The 26,974-nt window shown below is 40.0% G+C and overlaps 1 protein-coding gene across 1 annotated transcript in view; it reads right to left on the reverse strand.

The window, feature by feature from the left end:
• The window catches only part of ctnnd2a (catenin (cadherin-associated protein), delta 2a), a 144,067-nt gene extending 120,042 nt beyond the window's left edge, over nucleotides 1-24,025 (reverse strand). The window contains exons 1-6 of the mRNA XM_080489850.1: nucleotides 23,859-24,025; nucleotides 19,153-19,207; nucleotides 18,253-18,469; nucleotides 17,826-17,943; nucleotides 15,818-15,950; nucleotides 11,033-11,206 (exon numbers count right to left, since the gene is read on the reverse strand). Of these exons, the coding sequence (XP_080345976.1) occupies nucleotides 11,033-11,206; nucleotides 15,818-15,950 (307 nt within the window). The 5' untranslated portion in view covers nucleotides 17,826-17,943; nucleotides 18,253-18,469; nucleotides 19,153-19,207; nucleotides 23,859-24,025. The remainder of the gene's footprint in view (nucleotides 1-11,032; nucleotides 11,207-15,817; nucleotides 15,951-17,825; nucleotides 17,944-18,252; nucleotides 18,470-19,152; nucleotides 19,208-23,858) is intronic.
• Nucleotides 24,026-26,974: the final 2,949 nt, after the last annotated feature.

Consider the following 26,974-nt stretch of genomic DNA (forward strand, 5'->3'; position numbering starts at 1 on the left):
TATAAGAGAGAGTGGTTTTCTTCTGTTGTTTTTTTATGAATTTGCTAAAAACCCGCACAAGACAAATTCACTGCACAGTCTCATAAAATCATGAGATTTGTTGTGTATGCTTGTGTGTGTTTATTCCAACAGACAGATATACCCACGTGCACGTTCCAGTGGCACCTCTCACACATAACGCTCTGGCAGCGTGAAATTGTGTTTGAGAGGAAATAAAAAGGCGGGTCTGTCTTTGTATTCCCTTGCTTCGGAGTATAGTAAACAAATTGTGGCTGTGCTCCTGCTGGCAGATTAGCAACGGGAAGGGAAACTCTATTAGTCATTTGACACAGTGATACCTCTGCAATTAGCCAGTCGGCTGAGGGTCCGCCTCGCTCCGAGCAGGGATGACTTTTTCTTTGGGCTGCTGCGACGAGGGAGCCCTCGCTGAATTTAGAGAGCAAGGGGAGAGGGAGGGGGTGAGAACGAGATGATGAAAGGAAGAAAAAAACTAGAGGGGGATCAGGCCAATCCTTCGAGCTTTCTATGTACATCCAAACTTCTCATTCTTTCATCTATGCCTCCATTTCTTTCAGCACTACTCTGTCTCTGTCACTTTCTCTTTCTCCATTGCTGTCTTGCCCTTTACTCTCTCTTTACATCTTTCTGCATTCCTCTGGATCTGTCCCTCTTTGTCTCTACCTCCATCAATCTTTTTGTTCTCACACATTTCTTTTGAACAGTTCTCTTTGAGTCAGTGCCCTCCCTCTTTTAAGTGTAGCTTACACCCTCTTTGCTGCCATTTTTTTTGTCTGTCACCCCGTCTCCATCATCCATTCATTTCATGTTTTTCCTCTTTCTTCCCTAACACCCTTCTATCTCTCCCTCTCTCTCTCTCTCTCTCTCTATTGTGGTTGTAGTAGACTGTGATCAGAGCTGAGGACATGTCCTTTCTCTCGACATGCTTCAGCGCTCAGCACGATTACACAAAACCCCTCAGTACAGTCTCTTTCTCGCTTACGCACACACACACACACACACACACACACACACACACACACACACACACACACACACACACACACACACACACACACACACACACACACACACACACACACACACACACACACACACACACACACACACACACACACACACACACACACACAAGCGGCTCACAAACACGGATTTCTAAATATGCGAGTGATTGACACAGACTGAGCGTGCATGCTTGTAACACATCTTTTTCTAAGGCTTTAAGGTCATGCAACAGCATGCGTTCGCAACCGTGCCTACAGCAGCCATGGGTGAAACACACATGTCAAGGCAATCGCACAAACACACACAAGAACGCACAGTGCTTCGATGCAGCGGAGAGCAAGGATTAGTTTCTCCCTATGTTTATCCCTGGGAGAGCCTCCTGGCCAACACACAGCTCTTGATGTTCCTGAGCTGGAAGCACTGCAAGACCCACATGCAAATACACGAACACGTGCACGCACACATCCAAACAAATGCCCTCCCCTGCACTTTCAGTATCAAGTACACAACGTTTTACAGTGTGAAAGCTGTACGCCACTTGCTCCTATGAGTCAAGGTGCCTGACTGTTCTCCAACGGTGCGACTTAGACACAGCAAGAGCTCCAGGCCAGTGGCTGCTGCTAACTATTCCTGCTGTGTGGGGACAACAGTCAATGTCATAAAAAGATGAGTTTGTTTAGTTACAAGCTTGACGAGACTTCTCTATTTACAGTATGTAGACATGCAACCACGACACATCACACTGATGTGAGCCAGCACACCTCAAGCTCCTCCAAACAAATACTGTACAAGCAAACATGGCTCACAGCCTAATGCAGCTAGTTTTAAAAATGACATGAGTGTGTTCAATGTTCAAGTCAACGTTCCCTATTCTAACTGTGATCTGAGCACAAAGCATGACACATGGTTCAAAGAGGTTGCAGTTAGTCTCTTAAATAGCTACAGGCATATCTGGCATGAGACCTTGGATAAATCAGAGTTCAATCTTATGTTTTATGAGCTAAGTGTGCTCACAACTGAGCACTACTTGGAGGAAACCTATCCACAAGTTGTGCAAAAGCTTTGACTGTGGAGAGTCAGTGAATGACAAATCCACTGCATGAAAACATACCTGTATGAAAAAGAAGAAAGTACACACTACTATCTATGTTACATCTTCTTTTCAATCAATCAATCCTTTCTCCCTTGTGGAGATAATTCAGGAGTAAATCATTCTGTTACCACTGTTGTGCCACATGTGTAAACTCATACATGCTCAGCAAAATAACTCAGAGAAACAGCTGGACGCCACAAAGCAGGACACCAGGTCCTGCAATCACACACACCCCTGTAGATGCAGGCTGCCTTGTTCCTTTAAAATACCAATCTGCACTAGGTGCAACTTTGCATTGTAGATGGATAAAAATTGCACTATCATTGCCCCATTAGACACATTCTAAGCAGGCCCTGCTGGCATTGATGCTACACACATTTATGAGTTACACACTGCAAATTTACACACTTGGAAACCAGCTCGCTGTATAAAATCCCACACTGGGCAGGGTTTTCTTAGTTCTGTGAGAGCCACTCAAAGTTGACAGGGAGAGGGAATCTCCTCACGGCACTGTTGCAGCACGGTTGCAGAATCTCCCTGTGAAAAGAGCCTATAGTCACGAGAACGCAGAAACTAAATCAGGAAACTACATCAGCCTGTTTGAAGCACCGCGATTAAAACAAGTGGGTCACAAAGTACGTAAATATTACTCTTAACATCACGACTGTCTGATGACACATGATTTCAATCCCCTGTACATAAGTCAGTGGCTGGGAAATAGGTTAACAAGGAGGAAGGCTTGAACGAGACTTTGTAGACCTTTCTGAGAGGTCTACAAACGAACTATTCCAACATGCCACAGTTTACTATGAATAATAGGGAGATAAGGAGAAGACACAAAGGTGATGTGCAATGTATACGGAAAATAAACAGTGCAGCAATTGATGAATAAAACATATTTTCCGATTTGATTAAGATAGTCTGTCTTCATCAACATGCTGTTTTGTGCTGACTTCAAATGTGTGTGATCTCCGAGGACAGAAATAAATGAATGCTTCTTTCAACAGTTATGAATTCATTACTGTTGATAAAACTGAGAATATGCTAATTGTGTAAAGTGAGACAGCACGGGACAGAAGGAGTATGCGATTCTGCCTTGTGTTTGTGTGATTGTGGCTCTTTTTGAGGTAGTCTGGGCGAGAGTGGTGTGGGGTGACTAACTTCAACTTATATTTCAGGCGAGCCATGTGTTTTCCCAGAGGGAAAGGATTTGTGCTGATCTGTCAAGCAGGTCAGATGCTTTGAGGTGGTAATTAAAGCTTTCTGAGGCTTCAGCAAAACCTTGCTGTAAATTCTCTACAAGTTCAACCCACAATATCATTCAGCCTGGATTCAATTTATTAACAGTTGTCGCCCTCTAAATTGAACAGCATTGTGGGTGAAAGATGGGTTGCCTGTTCAAAATCAGTTTATCAGTTCGAAAAGCAGATTGCTGCAGAGAATGTAATCGCTCACTTTCCTATTTCCCTCATCCCCTTCTTTAGTACGATTTTTGTTTACTTTCTCAATTAAACTGTGATTCGATGTTGTCTTTCAGTAGAGAGCTGGCTGGAGTTTGACAGTCTGGGCATTTCATCAGCATAAATGTTTACACAATGGAGTGAGCATCTCATTTCAAAGAAGTGCAAATCCACACTTTTTTTTTTCTCAACTGGGGCTCAAAAGACAGAAGGGCCATTGAAAGATCAGCAGGATCAGAGGCCAAGATGACATTGATTCTGGTCAATCAAGCTGATGTAATTTGATGATGGTGAGTAACACATTGAAGTTAGAGGAGAGAACTTTCAGCATAAATGTCTCAGTAACTATTTAAGGGGTGATCGGTCAAAATAGATAAAAAGAAATGGTGATTTAGCTCTACGGTGCTATAAGTAAATTATGTGAGATAACTTTGCTAACTTTAACCAAGCACCTGCACTGAACATTATCATTGTTAAATCATGACTATTAAACATAAAAAGTCCTGATGAGACTGTTCATACTAGAACTTTAAAAGCCAGTATACCAATAAGAAATACTATAATGATACTTACTGTATATATACGTGCATGTTGATAGGATATGTGTTTGACACATGGGAATAACAGTTGCAGCTTTCTAAATTTGACCCATTTAGATCACCACCTATGAATCCATTGATCTATCTATCCAGAGAATGTCCCCCAAACCCAACCTAGACTCAAACCAGCTTCGTATGAAGTCAGAGTGCTAACCACATCACTAATCACCCAACATATGTTATATTCTGTTTCTACCGATCATCAGTATCTAGTAGCTTAGTGAGTTTTACCAAAATAGTGAAGCCTTCCCTTAAGGCTATTTAAGTTAATTACATGTTTGATATGGAAATACTTCATTAATACAATGGAGTATTTTAACTGGTGCCACTAAAGAGAAAACGCCATCGAATCATCAATCGATCAACATGTAATCCACAACATGAAAGACGGCACTAACTTTTCATTTTGCTTTTATGCCTCTGGCTGTAGTCAAGAAGAACAAAGTCGGAAAAACCAGCACATTGGAGCAAAGTAACTACAGTAGATGTGTTGACCAACTAAATTTTAATCACGCTATATGTGCCATACTTCTAGTTGTTCATCCTCTAGCAGTGGTGACTAATTATGAACTCATTGCAGGATGTATGATCAAAAGATTTCCATTGCTTTGTCTGCCTTACATGCATTTCATTCAGATTCTTACTTCATTGTGGTGTATTTTCAAGTAGCCACACTTTACCAGAACTCTTAAAATCACAATTGTTTCTCATGTCCAATGTACATATTGAATGATATAAAAATATACAAATGCTTGAATTTATGGCTAATTCCTTCATCTACACGGCTGTTTTTTTTAATAACTTAACACATGTTGTAGTATTTAATATAGTGAGTCTGTTATATTCATCCATTCTCACACCAATAGCGACAGCTGCCATGCAAGGTTCCTGCCATTGTAAATAATGGTGACTTAAATGTTTTGCTGAAAGACACTTCCATAAGCAGAGATGGTGGTTTTAATACTTGGATTGGACTATCTACCACCTGAGGTACAGTCACCCCTATAAGGATCGGCTCTGCTATGTTATCAAGGAAAAGTACCAGCAAGGACTCTTCTTTCGGATGGAAATGATCATCCAAAAAAATAATGATATGCAAAAAAAGAAAGAAAAAAAAAAGGAAAAGAAATGTGTGCTCCAATATTGCACAGGAGCTGACACCTTCAAAGTCACACCAGAAGGTGTAACAGTACTGGGACAACTAAGTAGCACTTGACCAGCTCCCGACCTCCCAGTGCCTGAAACAGGACAGCGAAACCTTCAGGAAAGTTCAGCTCAGTGCATTTCTCAGAAAAACTGCCAACCCCTCGAAATTACTGAAAGACACTGATAAACATGAAACAATTATTACATTTATCTAAACTCAGCTTTTTCTTCATTGACTTATTCAACAGCCTATGTCCAAATAGAGAATAACGTTTCTTATAATCTGATGCGACACTCTTACTTTTAATGTAGTCGTTAATATGTTTATATAGCCAGCGAGAAATTGATTAACAGCAAACGTTTGACATTGGTGCTTACAGCCATTTCATCATCTGCCTCGTAATAGTTCAGATCTGTATGTGGACTAATGCAATACTGTACTGCTCGTAGCTTCTGTATATTGTTACGGATTAAACCTAAAGAGTGAAAATGAGGCGCCTCTGCATGTGTGTTTTTTTGTAGAACCAATTGGAATTCCTCTAAAAATTAATGTGCACAAAACATGACATTTTGTTAAAAGACAATTACCTGGACACAGCCATCACACACAGCTCCATTCAGTCACTCTGCAGGAAATTCACATTCACAATCACATTAATGACTGTGACACATAAGTAAGTTCCACACACTGATAACCCCATGCAACTTATCCAAATTAGCTCTCTTTTCTCTGCTGCATTGCCCCAAATTTCAAATTACCACCTTGATTACCCTCCTGCTTTCGGGTAATAATGTTCTCATCTGTCAGGCATTTGTTGATAAAACATTGTGTTTTGTTTTTGATTGCTTTTTTCTTTTTTTCAATCAGATGCATCCATTTTTAAATCCAATTTTTTTTAAAAGAGGTTTTGGAAATGTCTTGTTTAAATTTTTCTTAAAAATGAGCAACAGGCAGATACATGCACGGCCTCAGCACAAGTGGAAATTATTACTTTTATACACTGGAAGACATGTGGCATGAGTCTCTCTTCTTTAATTTTAAGAATGTGTCACTTTCTCTCATTAAGACAAGTTTTGAATTTCTCCTGCCTTCTGGTTAGAAGACGTGGAGTAACTGTTCAATCTCTCCAGTCCTTTTTGTCTTTACCCATTTTACCCTCCTCTCTTGGACTTGTTCCCCCTCTCTCTTATCTCTCCTCTCCATCACTCTCTCTGTTCGCTCCCCCTCATTAGGATGTCAGATCTCATTACAGAAGGAAAACAGGCGATTTAAAATGGAAAGCAGATTGGTTTAATGGTTTGATGCAAAGCCTTCTTCATATTTTTTTTTTCCTTCTTCCCTTTCAGTGTGTTTGTGTGTGCCAATTCATACTGGTGAAAGCGACTGGTGACACAGAGCTGCAAATTCTAGCAGAAGATAATCCAGCTTTTGGGGAAATGTCATGACACACATGCTCACACACACGTACTTGAAGTTATGTAACAGAGTTGATCCCTCGTCCTGGGAACCGCATACATTTCACTTCTGACAACTAATGAGGAATTGTAGGAATGAGCATTCAAATCTTTTCAAATTTCAAAACTATACATCCTGTATAGAAGAAAAATCAGATTTAAAGATAGGAGACTGAACTTTGTGAATATCTCATATGCAAAATTGTTCCTAACTATATAGATCTAGAAAAGGTTAACTTTAATTCAATTTAGGATATAAACTTTGAAAATCCTGATGTATACTACTTAAGGTTCAGGCTAGTTCAAATATGATCAGGAAACAGAGGTAACTAACAATCAAGCAGATATTTCAGGTGTCTGGAATTTACTTTTACTCTACTTTTGAACATGAATATCAGTATTTTTCTTGCATTATCAAAGCTTTGCTTGTTTGTACACACAGAAAATATGAAAGCAGCAACACTTTCAATACCAAAGCTGCAGAAGTTGATGAATTGTATTGATAAGTGATCAAGTTACAGCAATATTGGTTGAATGCCAAGGCAACCTTCCCCTTAATCCAGGTTATTACAACAAAATTGTAAAATGAATGTGACAGCAATGTGTGTGTGCGTGCGTTGAAATGTTACATTGGTATTGTCATTTTTAACAAACTTTTCCCCACAAGTATTTCTACAATAATGTTCTACTAAGTATTGAAAAATATGACTAGTTTTTGACAAATTTGGATATATATGAATGCTATAAACAACAGGAGTGACGATAAGGTTCTACATAAATTTTGCATTATTTAGTTGTCTGTTCTGTGAATAGATTAGAAAATATGACGTGTCTTTACTGAAGCTCAGCCCTGACTGGTAGTCAAGGAATTATAGCCAAGTCCTCTGAAGATACTGAAGAGAGTGATGTTAGAATACATAACAACCTTTATCAAAGGCACAGGCACAACCTTGTTACAAGAACTATTTGACAAATAGTCTCCACCTGCGCTACATGCAGACCTAATGCTGAGCTATTAAAGACAAAAACAGCTACATCAATTCAGGCCTGCTGATATTCCCAGTGGTCTGAGTCATTATTGCAAACCAAGATAACTTCTGGGACATGAAGAAGGGATGAATGAAGTAAAAACAAAATAACAAATGCAGTTTGAGAGGAAAGAACATGAGATAAAACGTCAGAGGAAAAGAGAAAGTGCACTTTTATAACAAAGCACAATCACACAGCTGTTGCAAGTTTTGAGGTAATTTTCATGCCAACTGCAGGAGGGTTCACGAGCGCCGTTACCTGTGAACTGAATGTTCATCTCTCTACCGTAAGCCGTCTCTAACGGCGTTTCAGAGAATTTTGCAGTACATCAGACAGGCCTCACTACAACAGACCACATGTAACTACACCAGCCCATGACCTCCACATCCAGCATATTCAGCTCCAAGGTTGTCTGAGACCAGTCACCCGGAAAGCTGGTTCAACAATTGGTTTGCATAACCAAAGAATTTCTGAACAAACTGTCAGAAACCGTCTGAGGGAAGCTCATCTGCATGCTCGTAGTCCCCATCGGGGACCACCAACTGACTGCAGGTTGTCGTCGTAACCAACTTGAGTGGGCAAATGCTCACACAGTCTTAGACCTTTAAGTTCCTAAATAACAAATTCAAGAAATTATTACAAAACAATGCTCAATATATTTTAAAATGAGAAAAATTATAACACTAACACAATGAGAAAAATGAGCCTAATATCAGGAGTGAAAATTTGAATAAAATAAAGGAAATCATAGTGAATCATGACGAATATGAAAATGGACATTGTCTTATTGAGAAACACAATGTATGTGTGTGCGTGTGTACATTAGAGATGCTGTGGCCATGCAGGAATAATGGTTTAAAATAGGCCACATTAACCTGCAGTCCTCTGGGGCACTGGCCTGGTTTAATTCAAGAATGAAACATCACGCATCACTGCCTACAAACACACGTGCGGTGCAACAATCAGACCCACTCTAGTGTTGGTGTATAGTGGGGGAAAACACAGGGAAAAAGGGTGAGACAGCAGCTAACAGGAATTACTGAAGGAAGCTTGGATTATTTGAGGAGATTCCCTGTAACACTGGGAATTTGTTAATGGAACAAATATAGAAAAGCTAAAAAAGAGAAGTGTGTGGTAGCAATTGGAGCTGAGCTGACAGGTAAAACAAATGGCAGCTTTCTAAACTCAACCTGACTCAACTGCCAGTGTGCTGTCAAACTGTTGTCCTCTGCTGCAGGAACAGGTCCTCCTCAGAGTACAGGTCTGTTTGTACACTGCTGAGCTTCAATGATGGAGGAGGCACAGAAGTGCAGCCAGCCTCTCAAGCTATGGGAGAAATATTCTTTTTTTTTTTTTGTTTAAATGTGGCCCCTTCCTTAATTCTTTCCACCTGTCCCTCAGTCCTGAACTACGTTAGGAAGCAGTCACTATTAAATAAGTTCTCATGCAATTAGAGTCACTTAAACAATGTTTGTATTGTATCGCACCGCTCCCCTTCACAGCTAAGTGCTCAGTTAAGTAATGCAATGCCTGTAAATGAATATATCAAGGTTCATTTGAATCCTTGTTCAAACTGGCCTTAAATTAGGATGACCACATACTGACCGGCTACAACTTTGCTTTAATTTTTTTTAAAGAGTAATCCACACACACAAACCCTCCACCCCTTCTGTTTCCAGCAAAGGAATGACTTATAGCATTAATTACGGTGATCCATGCCAGCTTAATGAATCAATAATGTGAGCTTGCCATTGCCAAGAAAAGGCACTATGACATAATTAATGACTTACCGCTCACTATGTCAGCACAGCCCTTATCAGTTCATTATGTGCCATCACTCTGTGCATTATGAATTCTTATTAGACAACCTCCCATTCATTGTGCATGCCATCCCCATGACTTTTAAAACATGCTATGTTAAGGCTGGGCTTAATTTCAGTGGGTCCATAAGTTTATAGTGATGTTTTTCTTGGGTGTGTTGATTTATAACACAGGCTGAGCGCAACGGGGCAAATATGTGTGCGGGATGAACAGAAGCACATGTACGGTGATGGAGGATTTAGCTCTAACAACACAAGACAATCTATTAAAACACTGTATCATAGGAAGAGCACATTGTAAACCTCAAGCGTAGCAATTAAATGCATACGGTTTTATCCACAGTCTATTGATTTTTTTTTCAGCTACAGAGCAAATTTCCTTTGTGAGTTTTCTTATATCCATCCGTTGAAAGTACAAATACAAGGCTGAGTAAATTATAGATAACAATGGATCCACTTTTGAAGCACACTTATTTAATTAATTTAAGCTCCAGAAGCCAATACTATCGCTGTATGAACTGTTTCAGAATTTCCCTGAAAGTCATCAAAACAAGGATATGAGCAAACCCCAATGACTGAACTCTGAAATGTGTTACAAAAAGCTTGGCTTCTGCGCTTGAAGGCAATTCTCACTGCTTTCAAGTGAGTCAAACTGATCGATTCAAACGCTGGGTCTAGGGTGGCGTATTTACTGCCACGATTCTGACCCAAATGCTAATGATAGCTATTAAGGCAAGACTGGTTAATGACATCGAGGGAGCTGTGAACGTGGCGTGACCGACTTGGGTGTTTTCATGTGGATATGATACCGTAATGGGATTAACATGGCGTACCTAAACCCACATTGAGATAAGCTCAATGAGACCCTATTAAAAATACACTTCTGGCAACAATGGAGTTACGGAGGGAGTGGGTGAGAATCAGTGTGTCTGACTGCGAGAGTTTGATAGAAAATGTGCCCAGCTGTGCTCCAGTGCCAATTAAATACAAACGATGTACACAAGAGTCGTTCTTCAAAATGACAAAGGGTTTGGTTTTTCCATGCTTATTTGTCTTTTCCATTCTGTTTAGTTGCTAAAAATACACAAAAACAGAAATAGAGCCTTAACTGAAAAACAAAGCATGTTGTAACATTTAAAAATAAACCTATGCCGACATGAAAGAAAACTACTTGCCTCTTTGCAAGTTTAATACACCTACACTGCAGGACCAATGTAAAAAAAAAACAACAACCTCATGTTAATATTCAAGGACATAAAAGATATAAGGTCAATTTTAACTTCAAAAAAATACACAGGCATTCCATTACTTTTGAATGTTGAAAAGTGCAAAATAGGAGGCTTGTAAAGTTAAAAACAAAATGCAAGCAGGACAGGAGTGCTGGAAGTGATTATACAAGCGCCTTACCAGTGTTGTTGCGGTAGGGGCCTGTGTCTGGCCCCTGGCTCTGGCTGAGGCTCCTCATGGGGCCCTTGTTGTGGTAGACACGCTCTTCATAGATGGGATCTATGTGGTGCTCTGGGGACCCCAACGGCCGAAGGGGCTCTTGACTGTGCTGACTACTGTAAGAGCCACGAGAGCCTGGAGAAAGAGAGGGAGAAAAAAAGATGTGAGGCAGAGGAAAGTGAGAGAGAGAGAGAGAGAGAGAGAGAGAGAGAGAGAGAGAGAGAGAGAGAGAGAGAGAGAGAGAGAGAGAGAGAGAGAGAGAGAGAGAGAGGGAGGATGAAAGGGAGAAGAAAAAGTATGGAATTTGTGATGAGATTAAGGTAATAGAGAGGAATGGGTGGATTTAAAAGACATGAAGGGAAGGATGGACAAGGCGGACGGAAAAAAAAGTTAAGTTACAAGGTAAGAATACAAATGAAAAGAGTATGAGTGAAATATATAGGTGATGATGACAGAAAGGATAGAAGGAAACTGTGGCAATCATACAAAATTGCACTGCGTTCAGACCTGATCATTTTCATCCTGCATCCTTTGTTTTGATGATGTCGTGTGAGTGTGTGCATGATTCTGTGTGTGCATTGGTATTGAATGGGATGAGATAGAATAGCAACAAATCAGAAGAAGAGGGGGGGGGGGTGATGAAAAAACTGACAAGGCAAATAGAGACATATACAGCCAAAAATGAGATAGGAGGAAATAAAGAAAGGGAGAGGCAGAAAAGAGAGAGGAGAGAGAGAGAGAGAGCGATGCCTCTGTATTTCACTTTTTTAATCTCCGTGGAACACATTGCTGTTCGTCAGCTATAAAATAATGAGATGCGGTGTCCCCCCGTTATGCTGGGTGTTTGGCAGGAATCCCATAGACACGGGGCAGAGAAGACATTGACAGGAGGCATTTGTTCATTACACAGCAGAACAAATGTAAGGCAAGCAGAGGCCTCCCTCTGAAAACGCACACCGAAATTAAAGTTAGGCAAAGGTTAATAAAAAAAATAAAAAAAATATGAAGACAATTCCGAAGAGCTTAGGTGACATGGCAGGAGATGAAATGAAGACACACACGCACACAACACTATGACTGCTTTGAGTGACTGAGCGAAGCAGAGATGGTCCAATGGAGCCGACGTCACATCATATTAGTGCTCAGATAATTTCAAGTCGTGTGCCAAGGATTTTCCATGGAATAAAGGGCCAGTGCTTCATGATCCAAACCTCCGTGTGTATCCAGCATCAATTTAATACAGTGAAAACCTGTCAGATCGTATCAGAAATCAATGCATATGAGGCACTTTGCCATGTCGGTAGAACTAAGCTTGTCTTTGTAGCCAAACTGTATTTTTTTCATCTTGACCATCAAACAGAACTAGTCAAATAAAGCATTTTTAAGATAAATCACTAAACCCTCTTGAATGAAGTAATTTCACAGCAGATCTAAGCATGAAAAGACTCTGCCCGCACTTTCTGAACTATACCAAGAGAGACTACTGGTTTGCTCCATTACGTCTGTCCTGAGGATGATTCTGGCAACGAGGCTACGTTCATGTAAGCATGACCTCCTTCAGCAGCGTAGCTGAACTAGAGTATAGGAGCTAGACTGAATCCCATCGTACATAACTAGCCAGCAGTAAGGCAAGGGAAGACAAGGCCAGGCAAATGTATTTACAGAGCACCAGTCAGACACAAGGCAATCCCCAGTTCTTGACAAAAAAATACAATAAATAGAATAAAAAAAGTGATTTAGAATCTTAATCTTAAGCAATTAAAATCATGAAATTCATTAAAAACAAATGGATTGAAAACAGCATCAGAAAGAGATTGATGAAGTAAAAGCTGTATTAAGGTAAAGGTAATAAACCCAAACAACTTCCTAAGCAGCTTGACAGAAAAAAACTAAAATGCAAAACAAAACCTAAACACAGAATATGAGAGCGAGGAAACTGAAATTAAAGGAGACTGAGGGTGAATTAAAAAAAATAACTGAAATAACCGAAATGAAGCTTGAGAAGGTTTGGACATAACGACATCCGCCGACCTCAGCTGAAATGGAGCAGATTTGGAGACAGATGGAGGAAAATAAGAAGTGAGAAAGAGACAGAAATGGTCAGAATATGCATGAAGGAGTGCTAATTAGAGTCATGGACACACCCATTAACGGCATGACTCATCTCAGCTTTTTCTCTTCCTCCCCCTATGCCTTTCATCTTTGAAGTCTTGGTGAGTCGGTTTTATTTCGTTATTCATTTATTTTTTTTGTCTCACATGGGCCCACTGGTACAAGCACTGACCTCTTTCTTTCTACAGGAAAGGGAACTTTAAGGAGAGAGAGAGAGAGATTCCCTCCCATGGCATTTCATTCAGTAAAATATTTAAAAAGCATAACAACATGTAATAAAAATCAACTCTGATCCCTCGGTGACTCGCATTCCTCTTTGTGTGAGCTCAATATCACCTACTTCTACTGTCAGAAAATTAGTTTAAAAAAATAAACAAGAAAATACAAAAAACCTTCTCCTGTCCTTCTCTGACTTTCATATGTCACATGCCTTCAGCAATTCCCACCACAGTGGTAGTTTGGCTGTCAACTCCACAGTAAAGATCCTCTCATTTTCTTAGTGAGTTCAATAAAAAAATGAAATAGAATGAACTTTACTGTATATTTAAACCAAAAAAAAAAAGACTGCTGTCGGAACTGAGGCTTTGGTGTTAACCAACAATCAGTAATAATGACAATGAGGTTCATTCATATGTACTGATAACCTGTGATTTCCTCCATTAGGGAAATGTCGTCGTCATCTCTAAGCCCCTTTGTTTCTCCCTGCTGTGTATATCATGCCCCACTGTCACCAAGGCAATATTACACAATGAACTGCATCACTCAGACCTTCAAATACACAAAAAAAGCAAAGACAGCAAACTTCTATTTCAAGGTAATTTCTTTTTCACACAGCTTAGCCCCTCTGAAGAGTGGGTCCTGTCGCTGCTAAGTACCTCTCCAAATATTCTACTAAGAGGAACTACAGTGAGCTATTTCCAGCACGACATCACCAACTGGGAATATGCAATTCCTCTGAGTAAAAATATCTGAAAATATCATTTGCTTGGTAGGATTTGGGTGAATTTGGTGATTACCATGTGACGGTAAGCATGTAAAAACATTAGTTACCTTTAAATTGTGCTGATGAATGAAGTACACAGGTAGTAATCCAAACAAATTCAATCTAATTGTGCTAATCATATCTCCCATGTCTGCTAATTAGTGTGGTGGTGGGCTATCTCATGGATCGGTTCTACTTCATTTGAAGTCTCCAGGAGGGATAAGACCCCAGGCACTGCTTTAAGATCACAGTTCTGCCCTCCAGGTAAAGTATGAAGGTCATGTTCTTCATCGATAAAGCTTCGTGTTTATAAGACTGATTAAATAAACTAACTCCAGAGCTTCAAAGCGCTGTGGCAGGGTTAAACAAACAATCATTTATTTCATATTTACGTTTGGTTCTGCACAATGGTGTAGCGGTGAGTCAGACTGTCGCTGGTTGTCGTCGGGGTGAAGCTTTCTGTGTCAACTTTGTATATTTCCAAATGCATGCATGCTTTTTTTTTGTTTGTTTGTTTTAATTAACCCATGGGTGTGAATGTGAGTGTATCTTTTTATGGTACTGTGCTGACTTATACAGGGTGGATCCTGTCTTTTTTTTTTTTTCATTGTCAGCTGGAATTTGCATCACTACCCCCCCATCTTAAGTTTGCTCAAGCAGTATAGATGATCGATCTTGTGTATGTTATACAATGTTTTGGCATCGGACATGAGGGAAGTTTGAATTAGTCTTAAGAGGACTACTAAACTGTGTTCCACATTATACCATCAGTAGGACACAAAGTAATTTAGTCCATTGGCATAAACATTGCTTCTGCTACAAGTCAACTCATGGTTGTAACTGGGCTTTTTCATTGGCATATGAAGGTTTTGAGATTATTGTTGTAAACAACTCATTTTTATAGTCGGCAGCCACAAAATGTTGCTAATTATCTTCACACATTTTCAACATTTTAAAAGCATTTGGGGCTTAAAATCCATGCTCAATAAAACTTAACACTACCCAACTGAGGGCCATAACCAAAGGTAATAACGTATTTTTAATTTGGGATTGACGTTGAGCCAGCTCCCTCTTAAGAGTAAAGAGAGACAATTGACAGTGCAACTGTGGGATCAAATATATATATTTGTGTTGAGGCATGTTTAGCTTGTTCTAAGACCATCTATCTATACAGTTTAGATTTGGATCAAATCCCAGTTGAAAGAAAAAAAACAAACAAACTGTAGACTAAAACCTGGACAGTTTGCCAGTCCATCACAACAAAAAAATATACACTCATTCAAAGTTCCTGACATCCAACAGTCAGTAATTAACCTAATAATTATCTTTGGAGCGAGCTTATATCCTTAAAGATGCAGGCATACAATATCTTTAAATGAATGACACTGTATCTTTATTATAGGGAACCACAGCAACATGCTGATTATCGGATTGAGACTTTCTAATTTAAGAGGCGCAAATGCAAATGCCCCTTTGACAATTAATGCTCCATCAACGGTCGTGAACAGCAAATAAGATTAGACTTCTCCTTGTTTATCTTCACTGCTCACAGTGCCGTTGGTTAAAGAGAAGTCGCTCTTATGTTTGGGTTTATGTTGGTGTATGAATGCATGAAACTACGAGTGAAACTGCGTGGATGTGTGAACTCCCACCTGCCAGACTTCCAGGCCTCTGCAGCGTAGCGGTAGCGTAGAGCTCGTGGGAGATCTTGTACTGTTCAGAAGCGTGATGAGCTGCCAGACGTTTGGGAGACAGAGTGGCATAGCTCCCTATGCCCGAACTCATCTGCAAAGACAAAGAATTGTTTAATTTCTTCTTTTTTTTTTTTTTTTAATTATTCGAAATGTTGTTAATAAGCTCAGAGAATGAACAGGGTGAAGATTATACACTGGTATTTCCTGATGGATTACTAGGTCTTGGCAGCAAATTATCTAACAGCTGACGTGGCTGATGTTCGAATAAAAGATGTTTGTACCTGCATATTTTTCAAGTTATTTTGCCAAATTAGTTTCGTGTCTACTTCCAAGTGAGAAACTTCTGTAAATGGGTTTATGAAAACGAAATTAGCACAATAAAATTTACACTGCGAAAACCCACCGAACAAAAAAAACAAAAAACATCTCATTATAGTTCTGAGTGGGAGATTATCATATCTTTACTGCAATTCATCAAAGGAAAGAAGGATTAAGATAAGGTACACAATTATATACAATCTCACTATAAGGATATAAAAGCAGTCCCTATCTGAGGAACTTAAAAAGACTTGTATAGATTTCTGTTAGAAAATATGGAGATATGGCTTGTCTTGCAATTGCCCTGAAGTTCCACTATACAATAGGTCATGACAAAAAAATGTGACAAAGTAGAGAGTAGTATAATCCTCCCTGCAATGTGACCATATAGTGTTACAGTTACTGGGCAGGCCTCCCCATAACACATCCACAGGACAAGTCCAGGAATCAGGGTTTTTTTCTCTTTTTCTTTTAAACCTTTCAAAATTTTGAAGGAAAACTATTAATGATTTTATAAAACTACATATTTTTTATTAATGTATTGGAATTAGAGATTAGGGTTTTTAATGCCAAAGGATCTCAACAGCTGGAAAAACATTAGAAAAACCTGCATTAAGCTCAACTATTTTATTTGGCATTCGACAACGGTTTGGGGTTATTACCCCGTGGCTCCTCAAAATATGTCAAATTATTGGACAATCATCATAAACAAAGTAGTGTTTGGGGAATAATGACTAAATCAAGTTGTATATAAGCAAACTTTGGGAGAAAAATGTAAGAAAAGAGAAGTGAGCTCCAAGAGAAGAAATTGTGACTTTTTAATTATTTTTCGAGAAGAAGAGAAGAAGTCAGCGACTTCTCTCATGCCCAGTAAAGAAATTCCTCCAAGGAAATTCACACTAAATACAACTGGATCATTATTATAAGCAAACAACAAAAGGTTGGAAAATGTATAGAAACAGCATGCAAGTATGGGATCAGCAGCAAAGCTGAGTAAGTGAAAAATATTGCCAAATCTTCTCTGTTCATGACAAACAGCTTATTCTGGTGCTGATTGTTGTTTGGCGGATTAGTCTGAAGAAACAGCACATATTGGCAATTTCACAATTCATTCATTGAACAAACAAGAGCCACAGCAGCGTGTGAAAGAACCAAACACAGCCACAACAAGCTGCCACCTCCTCTTCACGGTGGTCACCAGCCTGATCACACACAACACTGTGGGATCACATCCCATTCTTCAACCAGCATTTGTTCCAAGTCAGTCACCATAGTGGTGCTGTTAGTCACTCTGGCTGAGGGCAGAACTGCTGGCATCAATGAAAACCAGAAATAGATAAGATGTCTCACAGGGATAAGGAAGTTTTGGCAATGTTTTCACTTTGGTATGAAACACTTTGTCACCTCTTCTGCTCATCCTACAAACGTATCCTACTTACAGATGTGGTACAATTTCAAATGGGAATAAACAATTTGAAGGCTACTGAAAATGTAGCCTTCTAACCTTCTAATCTTTGTATGATGCTGTCTCCAACACTGGTTGAATAAACAGTGCTTTTGGTTAAAGAAGTTGAATTTGTTTCACCTCAGAAGCTTTGCTTCAAACACTCTGATATCACAAGAAGACTAAATGTCATCATTCTTGTACCTGGTGAAGAGGGGATGATGACGAACTGGTCCCTCCCCCTGCTGCTGTGGAGTTGGGTGGAGATGCAACCCTCAGGGGAGACCCGCCCCCTCCTGCTGTTGTCACGGCAACTGTAGTACTAGACGAGATATAGATGAAGTGATATAATTAGTTTGAAAAGGAAAAGGTTCATTTCACTTCACATATAAAGACAGGTTCCTCCGTCTCGTGTGATATGGAGTATATAGTGTGCTATATTGACTGTATGCCTGCACAAATTGAAGAACAATGAAGTGAAAAAAAAGAATAGTCCCTTTCCATTCAACTGTTCCATTACCTTCTTTTCTCTTGAAGCACATTGTAAAAAAAGTTACTGAGTTTTCTTACACCATCTGTTGACACCTGTAAATGAAGCATGTACATATCAGCAGTTACTGTGGCTCTCTACCTGAATGACTTGGCCAGCCGATTAACATTAGACTGTTTGCTGGGAGAAGAGGAGGAGGAGGAAGGCAGGCGTTGGGTGGTGGAATACCCCGGTGAGTCAGAAGATGATCCCAGGCGTTGGAGTTTACTGGGAGAACCGGACCCTGAGCCGCCTCCTCCTCCGGTCAGAGGAGAACTGACACGCTGGGCAGGTAAAGTGGAGCTGGAGTAATAGATACCTAAAAAACAACACAATGAAGAGTGGTGCAAAAATCTATTGAACATGGGTGAGGTTCCATCAAAATCAAATGCACAACATTTCTCAGTAGTAAAAACAAGCACAAGAAAATGCATAAAAGGCAGGTTACAAAAAACATCAATTCACTTCAGTTAGGCCACAATGCAAAATTTACTGTACACTTCATTCATTTGATATATTTGCTGAGTCTCTGTCATACTGTGCCTAATATTGGATGGGGAGGCACATCCAATTTCAACATTATTGATTGTCTGTATCCAATAAGTCAACTTAAATAGAAACAGGTTTCTAATATGACTGAGCCAAAACTACTAAAAGAATATATCAGACAGCCCTGTAGCATACAGAAACGGTTAAAAAAAAAAAAAGGCAGTACAGCAAATATACATCAAAGACAAAAGAAAATACAGCTTTGTTGTGAATAAAACAATATATATACTTTTATTATGAACAAATGAAAACAAACGCATAATTAAGAACACAATCTCATCATGTAAGTTACTGAAAACCCGTGGACAATGAGTGAAAAGCCTCCTTATGTGTATTTGCCTTCGTCTCCAAACACCAGTAGTTCACGCTCTGTCAGATGAGGTTAACACGAAAATGCATCTCGTGGAAAAGATTGAAAGAGCATGTGAATTGGAGGAAGATGTGAAAGCTTACCTGAACCTGAACCGCTTTGTGATTGTTGTTGCTGGGCTGCACGGCTGGATGTCACCTGAGGAGATGGTGGGAAACACAAAACAAATGAGGGCCGTGACACATAAAACAGATTGGTAGAGATGGCTGGCAGTAGGGAGGGAAGAAGCAAGAGGAGACAGAGGTAACAGGGGAAAACGGAGGGAATCGAAGAGAATAAAGACTCCTGGCCATCAAAACTTTATGCACAATGAGTTCAGTCAAGCCTTTGAGACTTATCAAATGAATATTGAGGAGCTGGTAATAAAATCCCCATTGAAAACATACGGGTGATTCAAGCCGACTTGTAGAAGCAGAGCAAGTCCTTTGAGCTCAGCTGACTGAAATTACTCGTCACGAGAGTCCTGTTGCAACACCTACTCAAAGTGGAGGATCACGCAGTCCATAGTGTATCCATGAATTAAGATCACTTATTTTATCACATAAACCCCCAATATTCATGAACAGAATAACTGAATCTGTCAATAAAATTAGTCCCAGTTTTTATATAAGCCAGAGGTGCATGTATGAAGCGATAATCCCAGAACATGAAAAGTCTACTTTATTAGTGATCTTGTCCTTCAGATGACAAAATGCATGCAACTCCGTGAGAAGCTTTTTCCAGCCACATGTCACCTGCTCGTCTATTCCACTATATTCACTCTTCCCCTGGAGACAGTCAGGGGGAGGATACGCCAGAGCTCCACTGAATCACATACAGCTAAACTGTAAAGATGATCCAAATACATTATCACTAGTATGACGCAGAGACAGTTGTGCAAGGCCACATTATGCAAACACAGACTCACCATGCAGCACTGTCATTCATTACTGCAGATACAGTAGTTAGAGTAAGTGCACCATTTTTAAGCATCAAGTAATAATAATGATTTTACTAATAAGTAATCTATATTTAGACTGTAGTATTTTTTTGAACTGTATATGTACATGTGATAGACTTTGTTGCTGTGTCTGCAATGAAAAAAAAAACACATTTATTCAGTATTTGTGCAAACATACACACACACTACAATAGTGTCAAAAGGTGATGTTTGTAACTGTCTTCAAGTGTGAATATTTGCTGCTGTACAATACTGTGGAAAGAGCCTGCTGGGGGAAAAAAGGCATGTCTGATCAGTAAACCATGCCTTGATAAAAATAGCAGCAAGCACAAGCAAACAATCTCCCATTATGTTTCCAATGGATGTCTCTGGTAAATTTCCTGCTCTGCGATGAGCCACAGTGTGTGAACACAACAGGCCTGTGGTTCCAGCACTGCTTTGTTTGGAGAGGGGTCATGGAAACTGATTTATCTCTGGCTGAGTGGATTAACAGTCTCTGTCTAAGAAAAAAAACAACAAAAAAAACCAAAAACAAATCAGACATACAGTTTAGGGAAGCAAACATGCTGAGAGGCAGAAAGAAGATACTGATAAGAACTGAGTGAATAGAAAATCAATCAAATGGGGAAGAGTTATCGTTTGGTGCTGATATATGACTTCTTGTAGTGACAAAATATCCCTGTCTGCATGTAACTGGGTATATGCTGAACAGGTCAGAGTGAATTTGGCTGTCAAAGCAACAGTTTATGATAAAACTACGACAGCATGAAGTATAAAAGTGTTAAAACTATTCAATTAATAGGGACTGCCTCAGATTCAGGTGCCCTGTGTGATCTGTCACAAGAATCATTTATTTTCCTGCCTTGTTTTTCCCAACAGGACCTTCCTTTCTCACTAAAATTACTGGAAAAGAGCTAAGATTGAATCTGTATTACACAATGTCTTCAGCAGTCTCAGCAGCAATCCTGGTCTGAAATCAATGGCAACTTGCATAAATAAGTCATGATTCATATGTCAGTTCCAACCCAAACAACCAGCAGTATTTACATCTGTCAGTATGGGAAGGCAAAATGTGTTTTGCCTGCAGTCATGAACATAAAAATTGAACTCATACTTCAAAATGGGATATTTACAGACTGTAAATAAAACTTGCATTTAAATAAAATTGCGTTTGAATACAGCAATATCCAGAATTTCAAGGAGATAGTAAAATATTTAATATGAGCCTCATGTAGCTCAAAAAACAATCATTTATTCATTAATTAGTTGGCATTTTTGAAAGAAAGCCTAAATATATCAAGAAGGGCCAAAGATCCATGGTGAGTAAACATTAAAAAAAAGTGATTGATTTGTACAAGGTCAGTTGATCTACTTGTTTGAAGACTGATTAGAGAATGGATCATTTAAAGTGTCTATAAGCAGATACTGAGAGATCTGCATTTGGATGCGAGCCAGCATTGAGAGCACTGTGAAATCATCTCTTTAAGTCCCTTGTGTACGTTTAGTAGGTTATGAAGCCGAGTGGGAGAAATAATGCTGATGACTTGATGGCCACAAAACTGAGTTTAGGAACCCCGGTAATGCTTTATGTTGCTTGAGATGTGTTTAACACAATCAATGTGTTACGGCGGCGAAAATATAAAGCGAGCTATACATACAGATGGGTTTGTGAATGAATTGATGAATTGAGGGGTAAATAAATGGATGGTTAAATAAGTAATGAGTAAAAGATGAATTGTTGGCTGAGTTAACTAAAGGATCGGAGGCTGACGCACTCTGTGGTGAGAGCACTTTCTCGATCCCACTGTGTCATCTTGCAGTGCTGCTTCTTTTCCTCCTCCAGTAAAACACTGGGATGTTTGAGGTGCCATGTATCCATGCATTATTAAAGCATGGCCTCTCAGGGTTATAAATATCCTACAAAAGAGGAGCAACATGCCAGACCTTTCACTTTCCCTCTCGCTCTCCTTGAACAGTCGCTTGTGCAAACTCTAAACAAATGCAGCCACATGCACACTATGGCCAAAGGGGTGCAAGTAAAACAGCCCTCACGTGCACGTGCATGCACAAATGCACGAGTCGGCAAACCCACCAACAAAAATATGCATGTGCTGCACCTGCCTATCCAGCAGCACTGGCATGCATAAGCTACCCATGGGCAACAAGCCCTGCTGACAGCGGTAGCCCCATTACACTGACAAGCCAAAAAACATCAGAGAGGACAACACACACACACACACACACACACACACACACACACACACACACACACACACACACACACACACACACACACACACACACACACACACACACACACCCACACACACACACACACACACACACACACACACACACACACACACACACACACACACACACACACACACACACAGAGCGATGGTGAGCAGAGCAGACAGGGAAGTGAGACGGGAGAAGAGGACAGAAACCCAGCAGAAAGAGTGAATGTTCCTTCTCTTTTATCTGCCTATCTTTATCCCTGTCCTTCAGTTTTTCTTGCTGTCTCTTCCTGCTGTATTTCTTATTTATTAGCAAGAATATTTGAGCTTTATCTGAATCCCGCTCTGAAATATGCTTTGGCATGGCCGTAATAGGAAATGAATAAATATGTTTACAAAGACGATAACGCCTCTTTCACCTTTCTCTTTCAAAAGACATAAGCACATAAGCAAACAAAAACATGGAAATACCACTGCACACACCTCCATGCACATCAACTGAGAAGCAAACAACATGAAACAACTATCTTTTCCCTTTTGAAATGAAAACCATACTAAAACATCGACCAGGAAAATGTATGAACAATGTAAGCAACCACGTGTGACCCTTGTTCAATAATTACCTTGTTGATAATCCTCACCGTAAAATATGTATTCTTACTTTTGTTTGATAAGCATCTTTCAGAAATGAAACAATTGTCCCACACACCTGCAATATCCCTTAATGAAGCACTGCGGCTGCTCACTGATTAAGCAGTAGTGTGGGTGTCATGTTCAAAGTGCATGTGTGTCTTTCCACTGTGAATTTAACTACTGCTATGTGGAGGACTTGAGAAGTGGGAAATAATTGGCTGCGGTAGGCTGTGAAGTCATTTGATGGGTTTGCGCTTTATCTCATTGATGTGAGTAATATACAACTTTATGCAAACTTTTGTCCTTAATGGTGCCAATTTGGTCAAATAACCTTCTGATTACCTGCCATCTTCCAAACAGCTACAAGTAATACAGACACCATATATCACCCCATCTAATTTACAGACAGAAGAAATTGATTGCTCCACAACCCAGATGTAGTGATTAGACCAAATGACAACAGGAAATCTCATGAAATAGGATTCTTATTAAATATGTGTTTCTACACAGATCACATCGATTCCACTACAGCAGCAAACAGAGCAGCGTTCAGTGAGAGCGCTGAGTGTCAGAAGTCCTATGCAAAGTCGTGCATGTGAAAAGGCACCAGAGGAAAAATAAGGACGCCTGTGAATGAAAAATGGAGCAACAAGGAATCCGAAAGCAGCTTATATCAACTCCACGGCGGTACTTACAAGTTTCTGAGAGCATAACATTAGAATGCAGCTATTATTAACCACATAGAACTAACTTTAGGTGAGCTGCTTTCTACAGCCAAAATCTTTTTATACCAATTGTGACAGTTTTCTGTCCGTCACGCTGTCGGATGAATGGAAAGTTTCCCAAAACAGACAAACAACTTCAAGGCTGAGGCCAGCAAAGTACATCTCCACTCAAGGTTTTCGTCTTCAACAACATTTGCATCATCATCATCATCATCATCATCATCGTCTTCGTGCAGCAGTTTTTTTCCTACCTGGTTATAGCTGTGCACGGCTCCTCCAACCTGCCCACTGCGCTGAGGAGTTGCTGCAGAGATGCTGTCGCTAAGGGCGAGGGTCTGGTTGCTATGGTAGCTGGCAGAGTACTGGAGCGAAGCCTCCGGGGTGGAGTTGAGCTGCAAGGAACTCTGGGAAAGAAGAGCCGGTCCTACCGATTGAGACAGGAACAGTGTATGGTTGGGTGAGAAGGGGGGTTGAGTTTGTGTTGTGTGTGTGTGTGTGTGTGTGTGTGTGTGTGTGTGTGTGTGTGTGTGTGTGTGTGTGTGTGTGTGTGTGTGTGTGTGTGTGTGTGTGTGTGTGTGTGTGTGTGTGTGTGTGTGTGTGTGTTAGAGAGAGAAAGAGACAGAAGAAGAAAGAGGGAGAGATTAAGAGTGAGGAAGAGAGGGGGCGTAAAGGGGAAAGATTGAGAGGCGAAGAGTGAAATGGGTGAGAGAGAGAGAGAGAGAGAGAGAGAGAGAGAGAGATAGAGAGAGAGCAGCAATTTAGAGCAGATAGTGCGGCAGTGCAGCACTCCGTGAGTTGGAGATGGCATACATAATTTATTAGCAGAGGAAGGGAGAAACAGAGGAACAGAGAGAATGGGAGGAGGAGGAGGACCAGGCAGACGGAGAGGATGAGAGGAGGAGGGTGAAGAGAAAAAAGTTGTAATAGACGGAACACCTAACAACTTGAACATTACCTCCCCCAAAATGTTAATTTTGCCTGGAACAGGCTCAAACAAAACTTCACTTGACCTTTCGAGTAAGATAGATAAGGAAACCCCAATTCAGTGTGAATCATTAAGTAGTATTCTATATTTGTGGTTGTTTAGTGAGCTTCGGAGGATAATAGAATATGGCTGCATATACCCAAATGGCTCAATTTTCACTTCATATACTTTAATCACTGAAGCACCACTGAAATATTAATTAAAAAAAATGACGATATGAACTGAATCTGTTTGGTATGGCTGCAACAACACATGCACACACACACACACGCACGCACACACACACGCACGCACACACAGACACACACAATAATCACACTTTGAATTCCACGGCAGAATTGCCTCTACTACCTGATGCAATAGCTGCTGTGTCATCAAACAATAATTGCCCCTTTGCGGTTCTCATGCTGTGTGCATAAAGCTTATATTGATTCAGTAAAGGAACAATACAGGACAGCTTTTAAGAGGAACAATCTTCTAAACTGTGAATGGAGTGATGAGGTCAACTGAGGGGAACTCCTACAATCCTTTCAGTGATCAGCCGTGTGCAGAGAAGTGGTTATATAGGGTAGCTGTGCTTTGTGTGGTTATGTGTGGGTTGGATTTTCAAAAAAAAAAACATTAAAAAAAAAATCTCAGTCTATGACCTGTTCATTCAGTGGTGTGTCAATATTTTACTAGGTTTCTATTTTGAGCCCATATCCTCCTCTGAATACAATTTCAAGTGCATAACATATATGTTAATACATTTGGTAGGTTTCAGATACCAAACTCGGTCTTCTCTATTTTTCTTACTTTCCTAATTTAAAAGTCTATCATGAATATGTCCTTTTAAAGTCTACAATAAGCGCTTTCCCCTAAGCTCACAGACTCTTTTTTTTTTTTTTGCCCAAAAGAACAACGGCCTGTTATTATTCTGCTCCCATATCTATTTGCTTGCTCTTTCTATCTCTCTCGCCTCTCTTTCCCCAGAATATTTTTTCTCCCAGTGACTCTGTGCGCTGTGAACCAAGATCAACTCCTCTGCTTCTCGCCTTCACAAAAGACTTGTCTTTCCTCATCTTGATTCATCCCTAGCTTTTTATGAATTATTAAACAGCACTTTGTGTTACGCAGACTGAGAGGGAGCTCCCAAACTCATTATTACTCAGCCTCTGTGTTTGTTACATTGTGTGACAAAAAAACTGTGTCCATTTCATTGTGTCTTCATGAGTGTGTGGTGAAGTGTGCTCGTGCTGAGTGGTCAGAAAATTCTTGAATTATCTGGTTGGTCAGTGGAGGAATAGATAAAACACATTGAGACAACGTTTCACTTTTCTTTCCTTTTGTTTCTTTTAATACCATGTAATCTTACTAACCTGTTGCCAGGTACAAACACTTCATTGTTTTCCTCTTCCAACTGTTTTGAGGTGCTTTGCATCATCAATTCCAGCTAGTGTTTCCTTGTTGGTGATATAATTATGGATTTATAAGTATTTAAAATCATTGCGTCCTGTTTTTATTTACATTTTGCGAGCGTTTTTGATGTTGGAACTGAAAACATACAGTGCGCAAATGCTCAGTGTGTGCGTGATATGCGAGTTCCAGTTAAGTACGTGTGAGTGCGAGAGAGCGAGATGAGAAACATGAGTCGATAGTGGCGCTTTAAGTTCTTTCATGTCTATATCATCTCAGTCTCAGCGCCTCCACTTTGACACGGAAAATATGAATATTTCAGAGGCTGAGTTAAATCATGAGCATCTTATTCATACTCAGTAGGTGAAATGCTTGCACCCATAGATCTGACACCAACACAACGGTTATTATGAAGGTTGGTTTTTAAGCACAGGTTACCAGCGCTCCACTGTGAATGACTTGACAGGTAAATTTCATTTTTTAAAATAACTTTCTTTTAGAATATATGCCTTTTTCCACACTCATTTATGCGAAGTGGCACTTTGTGTTGATGCCGACTCAATGACTGTATTAGCTGAAAGCAAAAAGCCTCGCTGTTTAGTGCAACCTTTCACTGGAGAAATCAACATGAGTCTGGAGCATGCACTTACTGACCAGTTATTTGCGGCGCTCTTCTTTTGGTGGGGAAATCACCTGAACGTGCACACACAGAAACACACACACAAATACACCACACTGAAAGCTAAGCTGAATTAATCTGAACCCCTAAATTAAAATGCTTTTGGAAGAAATGTGTGCAATGTGGGAGAATACAGCTGGGTGTAGAACACCCACAATGAGAGTACTTGCAATGAAAGTGCCATCTATTTGGACATGAGTGACAGGGGCTCGGGCACTTCCCACTAACAAGATAAGAATCCAATTACCTGATATGTCCTCAAACTGTTCAGCATGTGCTTAAACAGGCAATCTCTTTCTTATCAAAGA

The sequence above is a fragment of the Lipophrys pholis genome (assembly GCF_963383615.2).
Source record: "Lipophrys pholis genome assembly, chromosome: 20".
In the NCBI taxonomy this organism is placed as follows: domain Eukaryota; kingdom Metazoa; phylum Chordata; class Actinopteri; order Blenniiformes; family Blenniidae; genus Lipophrys; species Lipophrys pholis.